Raw genomic sequence first — 16,578 nt, 5'->3', positions numbered from 1 at the left:
TGGGTTACATTGTAACAACGGTTAATAGAATCTAGTCCAGACTGGGTTACATTGTAACAACAGGTTAATATAATCTAGTCCAGACTGGGTTACATTGTAACAACGGTTAATAGAATCTAGTTCAGACTGGGTTACATTGTAACAACGGGTTCAGACTGGGTTACATTGTAACAACGGTTAATATAATCTAGTTCAGACTGGGTTACATTGTAACAACAGGTTAATATAATCTAGTTCAGACTGGGTTACATTGTAACAACGGGTTCAGACTGGGTTACATTGTAACAACGGGTTAATATAATCTAGTTCAGACTGGGTTACATTGTAACAACGGTTAATAGAATCTAGTCCAGACTGGGTTACATTGTAACAACAGGTTAATATAATCTAGTCCAGACTGGGTTACATTGTAACAACGGTTAATAGAATCTAGTTCAGACTGGGTTACATTGTAACAACGGGTTCAGACTGGGTTACATTGTAACAACGGTTAATAGAATCTAGTTCAGACTGGGTTACATTGTAACAACGGGTTAATAGAATCTAGTTCAGACTGGGTTACATTGTAACAACGGTTAATAGAATCTAGTTCAGACTGGGTTACATTGTAACAACGGGTTAATATAATCTAGTTCAGACTGGGTTACATTGTAACAATGGGTTAATATAATCTAGTCCAGACTGGGTTACATTGTAACAACGGGTTCAGACTGGGTTACATTGTAACAACGGGTTAATAGAATCTAGTTCAGACTGGGTTACATTGTAACAATGGGTTAATAGAATCTAGTTCAGACTGGGTTACATTGTAACAACGGGTTAATAGAATCTAGTTCAGACTGGGTTACATTGTAACAACGGGTTAATATAATCTAGTTCAGACTGGGTTACATTGTAACAACGGTTAATAGAATATAGTTCAGACTGGGTTACATTGTAACAACGGGTTCAGACTGGGTTACATTGTAACAACGGTTAATAGAATCTAGTCCAGACTGGGTTACATTGTAACAACAGGTTAATATAATCTAGTCCAGACTGGGTTACATTGTAACAACGGGTTCAGACTGGGTTACATTGTAACAACGGTTAATATAATATAGTTCAGACTGGGTTACATTGTAACAACGGGTTCAGACTGGGTTACATTGTAACAACGGTTAATAGAATCTAGTCCAGACTGGGTTACATTGTAACAACGGGTTAATATATTCTAGTTCAGACTGGGTTACATTGTAACAACGGGTTAATATAATCTAGTTCAGACTGGGTTACATTGTAACAACGGGTTAATATAATCTAGTTCAGACTGGGTTACATTGTAACAATGGGTTCAGACTGGGTTACATTGTAACAACAGGTTAATATAATCTAGTCCAGACTGGGTTACATTGTAACAATGGGTTCAGACTGGGTTACATTGTGACAACAGGTTAATAGAATCTAGTTCAGACTGGGTTACATTGTAACAACAGGTTAATAGAATCTAGTTCAGACTGGGTTACATTGTAACAACGGGTTCAGACTGGGTTACATTGTAACAATGGGTTAATATAATCTAGTTCAGACTGGGTTACATTGTAACAACGGGTTAATAGAATCCATTTCAGACTGGGTTACATTGTAACAACGGGTTAATAGAATCTAGTTCAGACTGGGTTACAATGTAACAACGGTTAATAGAATCTAGTTCAGACTGGGTTACATTGTAACAACAGGTTAATATAATCTAGTCCAGACTGGGTTACATTGTAACAATGGGTTAATAGAATCTAGTTCAGACTGGGTTACATTGTAACAACAGGTTAATATAATCTAGTCCAGACTGGGTTACATTGTAACAATGGGTTAATAGAATCTAGTTCAGACTGGGTTACATTGTATCTCGGGAATGTCCTGATTATTTTTAAGGAAAATAAACATGCAGTAGTTTGGCTTAGTGCAGAAGATCTCAAATTAAAGGGATTTTCTCCAGAACCTTTCTCTGTTCTTAAGTCCCCTAAGCAAGCTGGTCCTGAGGCTCTGTTCACAAACACAAACACACCCCACAGAGCCCCAGGACAGCAGCACAATTAGACTCAACCAAATCATGAGGAAACAAAAATATAATTTCTTGGCACATTGGAAAGAATTTACAAAAAAACAGAGCAAACTAGAATGCTATTTGGCCCTAAACGGAGAGAGAGTACACAGTGGCAGAATATCTGACCACTGTGACTGACCCAAACTTAATGAAATATTTGACTATGTACAGACTCAGTGAGCATAGCCTTGCTATTGAGAAAGGCCGCCGTAGGCAGACATGGCTCTCAAGAGAAGGAAGCCTATGTGAGCACTGCCCACAAAATGAGGTGGAAACTGAGTTGCACTTCCTAAGAATTCGAAAACAAATCAAATTTTGATAAACTCACATGTTTTTATTTTACCTTTATTTAACTAGGCAAGTCAGTTAAAAACAAATTCTTATTTATAATAACGGCCTAGGAACAGTGGGTTAACTGCCTTGTTCAGGGGCAGAAGAACAGATGTGTTTACCTAGTCAGCTCGGGGATTCAATCTGGCAAACTTTCAGTTACTAGTCCAACACTCTAACTACTAGGCTACCTGCCGCCCCTACACTCTAACCACTAGGCTACCTGCCGCCCCTACACTCTAACCACTAGGCTACCTGCCGCCCCATACACTCTAACCACTAGGCTACCTGCCGCCCCTACACCCTAACCACTAGGCTACCTGCCGCCCCTACACTCTAACCACTAGGCTACCTGCCGCCCCTACACTCTAACCACTAGGCTACCTGCCGCCCCTACACTCTAACCACTAGGCTACCTGCCGCCCCTACACTCTAACCACTAGGCTACCTGCCGCTCAAATATCTATTGGGTGAAATACCACATTTGTGCCATCACAGCAGCTAGATTTGTGACCTGTTGCTACAAGAAAAGGGCAACCAGTGAAGAACAAACACCATTGTAAATACAACCTATATTTATGATTATTTATTTTCCCTTTTGCACATCGTTACATCACTGTTTATAGACATAATATGACATTTGAAATGTCTTTATTCTTTTGGAACTTTTGTGAGTGTAATTTTTACTGTTCATTTTTTAAATTGTTTATTTCACCCTCATTTGTTATTTATTTCACTTGCTTTGGCAATGTAAACAAATGTTTCCCATGCCAATATAGCCCTTAAATTGAATTGAGAGGGAGAGAAAGGGGTAGGAGGGCGTGGTGTGGGGTTTGGAGCTTTTGAAGAGACTCCAAGTCCCGGCCACAGGTCTGTGGTTGAGGGGGTTGTGAGGTTCAGGATAATTTAGTGCTTCAAAACCCCTGTGTCAGGTCAGCCAGCTCATCTCCATAGCAACATTATACTTAATCAGCTATCCTGCTAAGCTAATACTGAGAAGAATTTCTCACAGTGTGTTCTAAATTACTCAAGGACAGCAGTTGTGAAATGATTTTGTGGTAATATAAGAGAAGTTACCTAGAAACGAGTGATTTCTGGCTGATGTGTGTATTATAGGCCTACAGAATGTGTAATCAACTCAACAAAGTGTGTGTGTGTGTGTGTGTCTGGAGTAGGATTGGGGAACTATGTCTACTCTAGTTTCAGAATTAAATAGAGTTAGTGGAAGGCTGTTTCAGGGTTCGTTTTGTCCTATGAAATACAATCGTCAAGGCCTCTTGTTTAGCTTTTCGTGATTTGTGTTGCGTTTGTCTCCTTGTCTCTAACTCTTTATGAATTTCGCCTCCTCTGACAGTAGCTAGGCTAGTTTATGAATTTCGCCTCCTCTGACAGTAGCAAGGCCAGTTTATGAATTTCGCCTCCTCTGACAGTAGCAAGGCCAGTTTATGAATTTCGCCTCCTCTCACAGTAGCAAGGCTAGTTTATGAATTTCTCCTCCTCTGACAGTAGCAAGGCTAGTTTATGAATTTCGTCTCCTCTGACAGTAGCAAGGCTAGTTTATGAATTTCGTCTCCTCTGACAGTAGCAAGGCTAGTTTATGAATTTCGCCTCTGACAGTAGCTAGGCTAGTTTATGAATTTCGCCTCCTCTGACAGTAGCTAGGCTAGTTTATGAATTTCGCCTCCTCTGACAGTAGCAAGGCTAGTTTATGAATTTTGCCTCCTCTGACAGTAGCTAGGCTAGTTCATGAATTTGGCCTCCTCTGACAGTAGCAAGGCTAGTTTATGAATTTCGGTCGCACGCCGGTAGATAAACCACCTGGGACAATATAACTAATGTATGTTTACAGGGTAGATATACAAGGACCAAATAATTTATCTTTGTTATGAATGTTGTGTCCTTTCAGATCACCATGACGACAGAAATCTCCACCTCCATAAACATCAAGGAGCCTCGATGGGACCAAGGGACGTTTATGGGCCGGGCCAAACACTTCTTCACTGTTACCGACCCCCGCAACGTCCTGCTTACTAATGAACAACTAGAGAATGCACACAAAGTCATCAGTGACTACCGGTAGTGTATTCTGAGCATGGTTCTCCTTAGTTCTGGTTCTTCCTAGTGCTCCTTAGTTCTCATTGATTCTGGTTCCGCCTGGTGCTCCTTAGTTCACCTTGGTTCTGGTTCCTCCTGGTGCTCCTTAGTTCTCCTTGGTTCTGGTTCCTCCTGGTGCTCCTTAGTTCTCCTTGGTTCTGGTTCTTCCTGGTGCTCCTTAGTTCTCCTTGGTTCTGGTTCTTCCTGGTTCTTTCTAGTTCTCCTTGATTCTGCTGTATGGAAACAACCCATAACTGAGCTGAGAGCTCCTGATAGAATTGACCCCAGGCTTATTGGCATAGATCTAGGACCAGATTTCCCTTAATTAACTATTGATTAACCAGTTCTATGATGCAACATTGAATACAATGGGCCGTGTTTATCAAATGCAGGTTGTGTGCATCTAACAGAGCTTTGTTTAAACTTGTATTGCTTCTAAGTAAACAGGCTCAACTAATCACTTGTCCCCCTCTCTCTCTCTCTCTCTCCCCCAGGCAAGGGGTGATGTCCCCCGGGCTGACAGAGGACGAGCTATGGAGAGCCAAGTACATCTTTGACTCAGCCTTCCACCCAGACACTGGAGAGAAGATGATCCTGATTGGCCGCATGTCGGCTCAGGTCCCCATGAACATGACCATCACTGGCTGTATGATGACCTTCTACAAGTGAGCAGCAGTGTCCTATTAGAATCAATGACAGTGTGTTAACCTTTATTTAACTAGGCAAGTCAGTTAAGAACAAATTCTTATTTACAATGACGGACTAGGAACAGTTTGTTAACTGCCTGTTCTGGGGCAGAACGACAGATTTTTACCTTGTCTGCTCTGGGATTCAATCTGGCAAGCTTTCGGTTACTAGTCCAACGCTCGAACCACTAGGCTACCTGCCGCCCAATGATAGTGTTATAAGACTGTTCAATTAGAATGAATGATAGTGTTATAAGACTGTTCAATTAGAATGAATGATAGTGTTATAAGACTGTTCTATTAGAATGAATGATAGTGTTCTAAGACTGTTCAATTAGAATGAATGATAGTGTTATAAGACTGTTCTATTAGAATGAATGATAGTGTTCTAAGACTGTTCTATTAGAATGAATGATAGTGTTATAAGACTGTTCAATTAGAATGAATGATAGTGTTATAAGACTGTTCAATTAGAATGAATGATAGTGTTATAAGACTGTTCAATTAGAATGAATGATAGTGTTATAAGACTGTTCAATTAGAATGAATGATAGTGTTATAAGACTGTTCAATTAGAATGAATGATAGTGTTATAAGACTGTTCAATTAGAATGAATGATAGTGTTATAAGACTGTTCAATTAGAATGAATGATAGTGTTATAAGACTGTTCAATTAGAATGAATGATAGTGTTATAAGACTGTTCAATTAGAATGAATGATAGTGTTAAGACTGTTCAATTAGAATGAAGGATAGTGTTATAAGACTGTTCTATTAGAATGAATGATAGTGTTCTAAGAATCTCATTGTAGGTTTACTACAGAATGTTGTAGAAAAAGATATCAGGTTATGCCATGGGTCACTGGCAGTTCATATCTTTCTCATCATTCATTCTCATCAGTCAACACAGAGTTGCAGTGTTTTTGAGATGAGTGTAATTGAGAAGATGGGTAGATCAGTGGTTGTGTGGTGTGCTGTCACTGTTATGTCCGTTATTACCTGATGGTTTCTCATCTCTTTCTGATATCTCTATACTCCCTTGTTTTGTACACAAAGAAATCCGCATTTGTCAGGGTTAGGTGTTTTATCTCTCGTCAATATATGTTTTCCTCATCATCCCGTCTCAGTCTAATTGAAGTGTCCTCTCTCTCTCTCTCTTTCTCTCTGTTTCTCTCACCCTCCCCTCAGGACAACTCCAGCTGTAGTCTAATTGAAGTGTCCTCTCTCTCCTTCTCTCTCCCCTCAGGACAACTCCAGCTGTAGTCTAATGGAAGTGTCCTCTCTCTCTCCTCAGGACAACTCCAGCTGTAGTCTAATTGAAGTGTCCTCTCTCTCCCTCTCTCTCTCCTCAGGACAACTCCAGCTGTAGTCTAATTGAAGTGTCCTCTCTCTCTCTCTCTCTCTCTCTCTCTCTCTCTCTCTCTCTCTCTCTCTCTCTCTCTGTCTCTCTGTCTCTCTGTCTCTCTGTCTCCTCAGGACAACTCCAGCTGTAGTCTTATGGCAGTGGATCAATCAGTCCTTCAATGCAATAGTCAACTACACCAATAGGAGTGGAGATGCTCCTCTCTCAGTTAAGTAAGTTGGTGTTATAGTTTCTATATCAAGGCTATTGTACTATATTCTTACAGTGACATTTTCTATGTGTGATTATTGTTCAGAAGAACTGTATAAAAAAAACAATGCACACACACACCAATAAATAACTTTTCTTAAAATTTTATATTGCTAAAAGTAATTAGAAAATAGGTGGAGGGCGTTCAACCAACGTGAGTCGAGGTGTAACCAAAACATTTGATAATAATTGAAAAGGAAAAAGCTTCTTAAAAGTAATTAAGTCATTTTAAAATCATCTGAAAACTAAGCATCTCAATAAATAATACACAGGTATGTCAAATCACGTAATGCCATATTCCAGTCTGAAGGAAGTATTCTTTGAATTAATTTCCCTCAGTCGGCCTGTAGTTTTAGTTGATGTTGGCCTGTAGTTTTAGTTGATGTTGGCCTGTAGTTTTAGTTGATGTTGGCCTGTAGTTTTAGTTGATGTTGGCCTGTAGTTTTAGTTGATGTTGGCCTGTAGTTTTAGTTGATGTTGGCCTGTAGTTTTAGTTGATGTTGGCCTGTAGTTTTAGTTGATGTTGGCCTGTAGTTTTAGTTGATGTTGGCCTGTAGTTTTAGTTGATGTTGGCCTGTAGTTTTAGTTGATGTTGGCCTGTAGTTTAGTTGATGTTGGCCTGTAGTTTTAGTTGATGTTGGCTTGTAGTTTTAGTTAATGTTGGCCTGTAGTTTAGTTGATGTTGGCCTGTAGTTTTAGTTGATGTTGGCCTGTAGTTTTAGTTGATGTTGGCCTGTAGTTTTGATTGATGTTGGCCTGTAGTTTTGATTGATGTTGGCCTGTAGTTTTAGTTGATGTTGGCTTGTAGTTTTAGTTGATGTTGGCCTGTAGTTTTAGTTGATGTTGGCCTGTAGTTTTTTGTTTGGTGTGTTTCTGGTACCTATTAAAGCCCTTTTAATGTTTTGTGGTTAGGATAATATGTGAATGAGTATGAATATGTGAATTTATGAATGCATTTCTCATTTGCAGTCAGCTTGGCACAGCCTATGTATCTGCTACCACAGGGGCAGTAGCCACGGCTCTAGGACTAAATGCACTAACAAAGGTATTAACCCATAGAAACCCTGTTCTCATTCATTCATTTACCATCAACCACATCGCATGGGAGTGTTATCAAACGTAGCTACTCACAAGTCATATCATAAGTGGTTATCATGTCCAAAATAGTTATCATGAATAGAAGTGCATAGTAACCATGAATAGAAGTGCATAGTAACCATGAATAGAAGTGCATAGTAACCATGAATAGAAGTGCATAGTAACCATGAATAGAAGTGCATAGTAACCATGAATAGAAGTGCATAGTAACCATGAATAGAAGTGCATAGTAACCATGCATAGAAGTGCATAGTAACCATGAATAGAATTAGTCTACATATGTTGCCTGCTTTGCTGGTTAGTCAATGTGTTGAAAGAGAGAGAAAATGTTGTATAATTCATACAGTTTTCCCATTGTGGAAACAGATACCACTCATCATAACAATCATGACATGTACAAAGAGCTTTCAGCTTTGGAACAATAAGCCTTAGCTAATAATTCTCTTAGACTGTATAGATCAATTTCATCCCTGTCTATCTGTTTTACTCCAACCTTTGTTGTTGTTGTCCAGCACATATCTCCCCTCATAGGGAGGTTAGTTCCCTTCGCTGCTGTTGCTGCTGCGAACTGCATCAACATCCCTCTCATGAGGCAACGGTAAGACCAACCAGTCTCTATCTCCTCCAGTTTGAAGATATAGTTCTGCAAATATTTTTTAATTCTAAATTCTTTCTAAAATGTAGTGTTAAATGTTAGGTTTTATTTATTCGCACCAAAGAAATTAAGTGAAAGACAAAACAGTGCAGGTATTTAAACAAATCAAAGTTTATTTGTCACGTGCGCCAAATACAACAGGTGTAGTAGACCTTACAGTGAAATGCTGAATACAACAGGTGTAGTAGACCTTACAGTGAAATGATGAATACAACAGGTGTAGTAGACCTTACAGTGAAATGATGAATACAACAGGTGTAGTAGACCTTACAGTGAAATGATGAATACAACAGGTGTAGTAGACCTTACAGTGAAATGCTTACTTACAGTCTAACCAATAGTGCAAAAAGGTATTAGGTGAACAATAGGTAAGTAAAGAAATAAAAACAACAGTAAAAAGACAGTGAAAAATAACAATAGTGAGGCTATATACAGTAGAGGCTATATACAGTAGAGGCTATATACAGTAGAGGCTATACAGTAGAGGGGCTATATACAGTAGAGGGGCAATATACAGTAGAGGGGCTATATACAGTAGAGGGGCTATATACAGTAGAGGGGCTATATACAGTAGAGGGGCTATATACAGTAGAGGGGCTATATACAGTAGAGGGGCTATATACAGTAGAGGGGCTATATACAGTAGAGGGGCTATATACAGTAGAGGGGCTATATACAGTAGAGGGGCTATATACAGTAGAGGGGCTATATACAGTAGAGGGGCTATATACAGTAGAGGGGCTATATACAGTAGAGGGGCTATATACAGTAGAGGGGCTATATACAGTAGAGGGGCTATATACAGTAGAGGGGCTATATACAGTAGAGGGGCTATATACAGTAGAGGGGCTATATACAGTAGAGGGGCTATATACAGTAGAGGGGCTATATACAGTAGAGGCTATAAACAGTAGAGGCTATAAACAGTAGAGGCTATATAGAGTAGAGAGGCTATATAGAGTAGAGAGGCTATATAGAGTAGAGAGGCTATATAGAGTAGAGAGGACACACAGTAGAGAGGCTATATACAGTAAATCAAATCAAATCAAATGTATTTATATAGCCCTTCGTACATCAGCTGATATCTGAAAGTGCTGTACAGAAACCCAGCCTAAAACCCCAAACAGCAAGCAATGCAGGTGTAGAAGCACGGTGGCTAGGAAAAACTCCCTAGAAAGGCCAAAACCTAGGAAGAAACCTAGAGAGGAACCAGGCTATGTGGGGTGGCCAGTCCTCTTCTGGCTGTGCCGGGTGGAGATTATAACAGAACATGGCCAAGATGTTCAAATGTTCATAAATGATCAGCATGTTCGAATAATAAGAAGGCAGAACAGTTGAAACTGGAGCAGCAGCACGGCCAGGTGGACTGGGGACAGCAAGGAGTCATCATGTCAGGTAATCCTGGGGCATGGTCCTAGGGCTCAGGTCCTCCGAGAGAGAGAAGGAGAGAATTAGAGAACGCACACTTAGATTCACACAGGACACCGAATAGGACAGGAGAAGTACTCCAGATATAACAAACTGACCCTAGCCCCCCGACACATAAACTACTGCAGCATAAATACTGGAGGCTGAGACAGGAGGGGTCAGGAGACACTGTGGACCCATCCGAGGACACCCCCGGACAGGGCCAAACAGGAAGGATATAACCCCACCCACTTTGCCAAAGCACAGCCCCCACACCACTAGAGGGATATCTTCAACCACCAACTTACCATCCTGAGACAGTAGCGAGGACACACAGTAGAGAGGCTATATACAGTAGCGAGGACACACAGTAGAGAGGCTATATACAGTAGCGAGGACACACAGTAGAGAGGCTATATACAGTAGAGAGGCTACATACAGACACTGGTTAGTCAGGCTGATTGAGGTAGTATGTAGATATGGTTAAAGTGACTCTGCATAGATGATGAACAGAGAGTATTTAACACCGTAAAGCGGTGTGCAGGTGAGGCTGGAAACCCAAAAAGGACTGATATGAAAATCACACCACAAATATAATATTAATAAAAATGTTTGTTCAATCAGCTAAACAAAGCATATTAATTATAATTGTACATTTATATACTCAGTATAGAAGAAGAAATGTGTGTGTGTGTGTGTGAGAGAGAGAGAAAGAGTTAGGCTACATGGAGGGAATTATTGTGTAGTTTGGTTCATCAGGCTGAATCCCAGTCTTTGCATGAAGTTAGTGAGGGATGATGAGGTTTTGGCAATGTGAAGATAAGAATTCCAGAGTATGGTACCTCTGTAAATGTTTGAAATATTGATTAGGTGTCTTTACAATGCTCCATTTGACCTTACTAAACCCATAGGTCACACACAACTTATTGACATTTACGTTATTCCTTCCACAACTTGGACAAGGTCTTTGAAAGAAAGTGTCTATATCATCGATACCAGTTCCTATAATAGATGTTTTTTATTTTTTATTTTTATTTTTTTATTATTATTATTTTTTATTTTATTTTCCTTCTTCTTTTATTGTCCAGGGAACTGAAACACGGCATTCCGATAACAGACGAGAACGACAACCGGTTAGGAGAGTCAACCACCGCCGCTAAGCAGGCCATCTCCCAGGTGGTGGTGTCTAGAATCCTCATGGCCTCTCCTGGAATGGGTAAGTATGACGTAATGGGCTTTAGGACCAATCTGGCAACCCATGCGATCTGTGACTCCAACATGGCAACTCAATAGGATAAACTGGAAAGGATAAAAGCTTGAAATCAACCATGTTGTCAGGTAAAATATAATGTTTGTAAACATTTATAAAAGATGACGATTTTATTTCACTATTCTGTTTTTCAGCTATCCCTCCATTTTTAATGAACACCTTGGAAAAGAAAGCCTTCCTAAAGGTATTATTCACATCATTTATCACTTTATTTATTCAAGCATGATCACATGTATTGTATATTCACTTACTTTCTCATATCTATGATGGCAGTCAGCCTTACTTTCTCATATCTATGATGGCAGTCAGCCTTACTTTCTCATATCTATGATGGCAGTCAGCCTTACTTTCTCATATCTATGATGGCAGTCAGCCTTACTTTCTCATATCTATGATGGCAGTCTACCTTTACTTTCTCATATCTATGATGGCAGTCTGCCTTTACTTTCTCATATCTATGATGGCAGTCTGCCTTACTTTCTCATATCTATGATGGCAGTCTGCCTTACTTTCTCATATCTATGATGGCAGTCTGTCTTACTTTCTCATATCTATGATGGCAGTCAGCCTTACTTTCTCATATCTATGATGGCAGTCAGCCTTACTTTCTCATATCTATGATGGCAGTCAGCCTTACTTTCTCATATCTATGATGGCGGTCAGCCTTACTTTCTCATATCTATGATGGCAGTCAGCCTTTTGATAAGTGGCTTTACTAGAGAGTGTGTATATATTGGCCTGTCACTGTGTTGTGTTAGCCATCGAGGGACTCCGTAGCAGTCTTCTAGGCACAGTCAGCGGCTAAATCCAAATGCTTTAAAGTCATTTCCTTTCCTATGTGTCCTATTTCCTCATCCTGATTCAAACTAACTGGATAGGTAGAACAAAATGGTGTACACTAAGCAATAACCCACAGCCATATTGCCTATAGCACTCCAGCCCTTTCAGTGGTTAGTGAGTGTGAGGAAATAGGACAGAGCAGAGAAAGCCATTTCAGAGTAGTGGAATGTATCCCTTCTTTTGTTTGTCTCATTGTTTTCTGGTCTTTTCAGAAGTTCCCGTGGATGAGTGCACCTATTCAAGTGGTCTTGGTGGGATTCTGGTAAGTGGCCAGCAATGGACTGCTGATTAACCACCATTTGGACTGTGTAATGGTCTGTGAGTAGCTGGTGCAGAGGAATCAGGCGCAGGACAGCAGAGATGAGTAACACAAGTAACTTTACTCAAATATTCCAATAACATGTCGTAATACCGAGCCCACAATAACGGACCGAACATACATAAAACAATCACGCACAAAAACCATGGGGAAAACAGAGGGTTAAATAATGAACATATAATTGGGGGATTGAAACCAGGTGTGTAAAACAAAGACAAAACAAATGGAAAATGAAAAGTGGATCGGCGATGGCTCGAAGGCCGGTGACGTCGAACGCCGCCTGAACAAGGAGAGGGACCGACTTCGGCGGAAGTCGTGACAGTACCCCCCCCCCCCTTGAGCCGCGCGTCGACACCGACCTCGGGGACGACCCGGAGGACGAGGCGCAGGGCGATCCGGATGGAGACGGTGGAACTCCCGCAGCAACGAAGGGTCCAAAACGTCCTCCACCTGCACCCAGCATCTCTCCTCCGGACCGTACCCCTCCCACTCCACGAGGTACTGAAGGCCCCTCGCCCGATGCCTCGAGTCCAGTATGGCTCGAACAGCATACGCCGGGGCTCCCTCGATGTCCAGAGGGGGCGGAGGAACCTCCCGCACCTCAGACTCCTGGAGTGGACCAGCCACCACCGACCTGAGGAGAGACAAATGGAAAGAGGGGTTAATACTGTAATTGGGGGGAGCTGTAACCTGTAGCAAACCTCGTTCAGTCTCCTCAGGACCTTGAATGTCCCCACAAACCGCGGGCCCAGTTCCCAGAAGGGCAGGCGGAGGGGCAGGTTTCGGGTCGAGAGCCAGACACGGTCCCCCGGTGTGAACACCGGGCCCTCACTGCGGTGGCGGTCGGCCCTAGCCTTCTGATGCCCTACGGCCTGTTGCAGGTGCTCAGAAACCTACCCACATCCTGGTTTACTCTCTCCACCTGCCCGTTACTCTCGGGGTGAAAACCTGAGGTAAGGCTGACCGAGACCCCCAGATGTTCCATGAACGGCCTCCAGACCCTTGACATGAACTGGGGACCTCGATCAGACACTATATCCTCAGGCACCCCGTAGTGCCGGAAGACTTGAGTGAACAGGGCCTCCGCAATCTGTAGGGCCGTAGGGTGACCGGGCAATAGAAGGAGATGGCAGGACTTAGAGAACCGATCCACAACGACCAGGATCGTGGTGTTACCCTGTGAGGAAGATCTGCGAGGAAGTCCACCGATAGGTGCGACCACGGCCATTGTAGAACGGGTAAGGGCTGTAACTTCCCTCTGGGCAGGTGCCTAGGGGCCTTGCACTGGGCGCCCACCGAGCAGGAGGAAACATAAACCCTCACATCCTTATCCAAGGCGGACCATCAGTACTTCCCACTAAGACAGCGCACTGTCCTACCGATGCCAGGATGACCAGAGGAGAGTGAAGTGTGAGCCCAATAGATCAAACGGTTGCAGACAGCATACGGAACGTACAGACGCCCAGCTAGACACTGGAGGGGAGTGGGCTCTGTATGTAACGCCCGCTCAATGTCCGCATCCAGCTCCCACACCACCGGTGCCACCAGGCAAGAGGCCAGAAGTATGGGAGTGTGATCCATGGACTGCTCCTCTGTGTCATACATCCGGGAGAGTGCGTCTGCTTTAGCGTTCTGGAAACCTGGTCTGTAGGACAGGGTGAAAACAAAACGGGTAAAGAACATGGCCCACCTTGCCTGGCGAGGGTTCAGTCTCCTCTCTGCCCGGACGTACTCCAGATTGCGGTGGTAAATTTTTCCATTATTAAAGTGGCTGGAGTTAAGTCAGTATGTTGGCAGCAGCCACTCAATGTTAGTGGTGGCAGTGGTTCGGGTGGTTGTTGTCCTTGATGATCTTTATGGCCTTCCTGTGACATCGGGTGGTGTAGGTGTCCTGGAGGGCCGGTAGTTTGCCCCGGTGATGCGTTGTGCAGACCTCACTACCCCCTGGAGAGCCTTACGGTTGTGGGCGGAGCAGTTGCCGTACCAGGCGGTTATACAGCCCGACAGGATGCTCTCGATTGTGCATCTGTAAAAGTTTGTGAGTGCTTTTGGTGACAAGCCAAATTTCTTCAGCCTCCTGTTGAAGAGGCACTGCGGCGCCTTCTTCACCATGCTGTCTGTGTTGATTCAATATGTCCGTAAACACCAACCAGCTGGTCTGTGCATGCTCTGAGGACGCGGCTGGGGACGCCGTCTGGGCCTGCAGCCTTGCGAGGGTTAACACGTTTAAATGTTTTACTTACGTCGGCTGCAGTGAAGGAGAGTCCGCAGGTTTTGGTAGCGGGCCGTGTCAGTGGCACTGTATTGTCCTCAAAGCGAGCAAAGAAGTTGTTTAGTCTGTCTGGGAGCAAGACATCCTGGTCCACGACGGGGCTGATTTTTGTAATCCGTGATTGACTGTAGACCCTGCCACATACGTCTTGTGTCTGAGCTGTTGAATTGCGACTCTACTTTGTCTCTATACTGACGCTTAGCTTGTTTGATTGCCTTGCGGAGGGAATAGCTACACTGTTTGTATTCGGTCATGTTTCCGGTCACCTTGCCCTGATTAAAAGCAGTGGTTCGCGCTTTCAGTTTCGCGCGAATGCTGCCCTCAATCCACTGGTTTGGGAATGTTTTAATAGTTGCTGTGGGTACGACATCGCCGATGCACTTGCTAATAAACTCGCTCACCGAATCAGACCTGAGTGCGGGAGCTTCCTGTTTTAGTCTCTGTCTATAGAGCAACAAAATGGAGTCGTGGTCAGCTTTTCCAAAAGGAGGGCGGGGGAGGGCCTTATATGCATCGCGGAAGTTAGAATAACAATGATCCAGGGTTTTGCCAGCCCTGGTAGCACAATCGATATGCTGATAGAATTTAGGGAGTCTTGTTTTCAGATTTGCCTTGTTAAAATCCCCAGCTACAATGAATGCAGCCTCAGGATATGTGGTTTACATAGAGTCAAATGAAGTTCGTTCAGGGCCATCGATGTGTCTGCTTGGGGGGGAATATATGCGGCTGTGATTATAATCGAAGAGAATTCTCTTGGTAGATAATGCGGTCAACATTTGATTGTGAGGAATTCTAAGTCGGGTGAACAGAAGGACTTCAGGAGTTCCTGTATGTTATTATGATAACACCACGTCTCGTTAATCATAAGGCATACCCCCCCGTCCCTCTTCTTACCAGAAAGATGTTTGTTTCTGTCGGCGCGATGCTTGAAGATACCAGCTGGCTGTATCGACTCTGATAGCGTGTCTCGAGTGAGCCATGTTTCCGTGAAGCAAAGAACGTTACAGTCTCTGATGTCTCTCTGGAATGCTACCTTTGCTCGGATTTCATCAACCTTGTTGTCAAGAGACTGGACATTGGCGAGTAGTATGCTAGGGAGTGGTGCACGATGTGCCCGTCTTCGGAGCCTGACCAGAAGACCGCTTCGTCTGCCCTTTTTACGGCGTCGTTGCTTTGGTTCGCCGGCTGGAATTCGATCCATTGTCCCGGGTGGTGGGCAAAACAGAGGATCCGCTTTGGGAAAGTCGTACTCCTGGTCATAATGAAGGTGAGTTGACGTTGCTCTTATATCCAATAGTTCCTCCCTGTGGTACCAACGTAAGAAATAACACGTAAAAAAAACAAAATACTGCATAGTTTCCTAAGAAAGTGAAGTGAGGCGGCCATCTCTGTCGGCACCGGAAAAATGTCATACAGTCAACGCTGTGAAGGACCTGTGACATATACAGTCAACGCTGTGAAGGACCTGTGACATATACAGTCAACGCTGTGAAGGACCTGTGACATATACAGTCAACGCTGTGAAGGACCTGTGACATATACAGTCAACGCTGTGAAGGACCTGTGACATATACAGTCAACGCTGTGAATCGCTGTGACGAGTATGTTTTAAACATGTTTTAAAGCAACAAGCATTATAGCTATGGTATCTAATCTACAGTCTCTAGCTCTATATAATAGATGTGTTGCTTGTCTTTCAGCCTGGTGTTTGCCACTCCGCTATGCTGTGCACTGTTCCCCCAGAAGAGGTGAGTGAATCGTCATTGCTAGCTGTGTTGATCAGCTGTGTTGATCAGCTGTGTTGATCAGTATCACAGCAATAATGTGTTCTCTTTCTCTCTCTCTCTCTCTCCCTCTCTTTCTCTCTCTCTCCCTCTCTTTCTCTCTCTCCCTCTCTCTCTCTCTCTCCCTC

General features: G+C 43.0%; 1 protein-coding gene across 2 annotated transcripts in view; it reads left to right on the top strand.

Annotated features, from left to right (window-relative positions):
- Nucleotides 1-16,578, top strand: part of LOC109878347 (sideroflexin-1) — a 30,951-nt gene that overhangs the window by 9,932 nt on the left and 4,441 nt on the right. For both annotated transcript variants that reach the window (XM_031798086.1, XM_031798087.1), the window contains 9 exons: nucleotides 4,320-4,489; nucleotides 5,002-5,172; nucleotides 6,670-6,768; nucleotides 7,775-7,850; nucleotides 8,416-8,501; nucleotides 11,054-11,181; nucleotides 11,370-11,419; nucleotides 12,288-12,337; nucleotides 16,367-16,414. In XM_031798086.1, coding sequence (XP_031653946.1) covers nucleotides 4,326-4,489; nucleotides 5,002-5,172; nucleotides 6,670-6,768; nucleotides 7,775-7,850; nucleotides 8,416-8,501; nucleotides 11,054-11,181; nucleotides 11,370-11,419; nucleotides 12,288-12,337; nucleotides 16,367-16,414 — 872 coding nt within the window. In that variant the 5' untranslated portion in view covers nucleotides 4,320-4,325. The remainder of the gene's footprint in view (nucleotides 1-4,319; nucleotides 4,490-5,001; nucleotides 5,173-6,669; nucleotides 6,769-7,774; nucleotides 7,851-8,415; nucleotides 8,502-11,053; nucleotides 11,182-11,369; nucleotides 11,420-12,287; nucleotides 12,338-16,366; nucleotides 16,415-16,578) is intronic.

Source organism: Oncorhynchus kisutch, linkage group LG19, assembly GCF_002021735.2.
Source record: "Oncorhynchus kisutch isolate 150728-3 linkage group LG19, Okis_V2, whole genome shotgun sequence".
In the NCBI taxonomy this organism is placed as follows: domain Eukaryota; kingdom Metazoa; phylum Chordata; class Actinopteri; order Salmoniformes; family Salmonidae; genus Oncorhynchus; species Oncorhynchus kisutch.
Note: the sequence above shows the minus strand (reverse complement) of the source record. Positions and strands in the feature narration are given on the sequence as shown.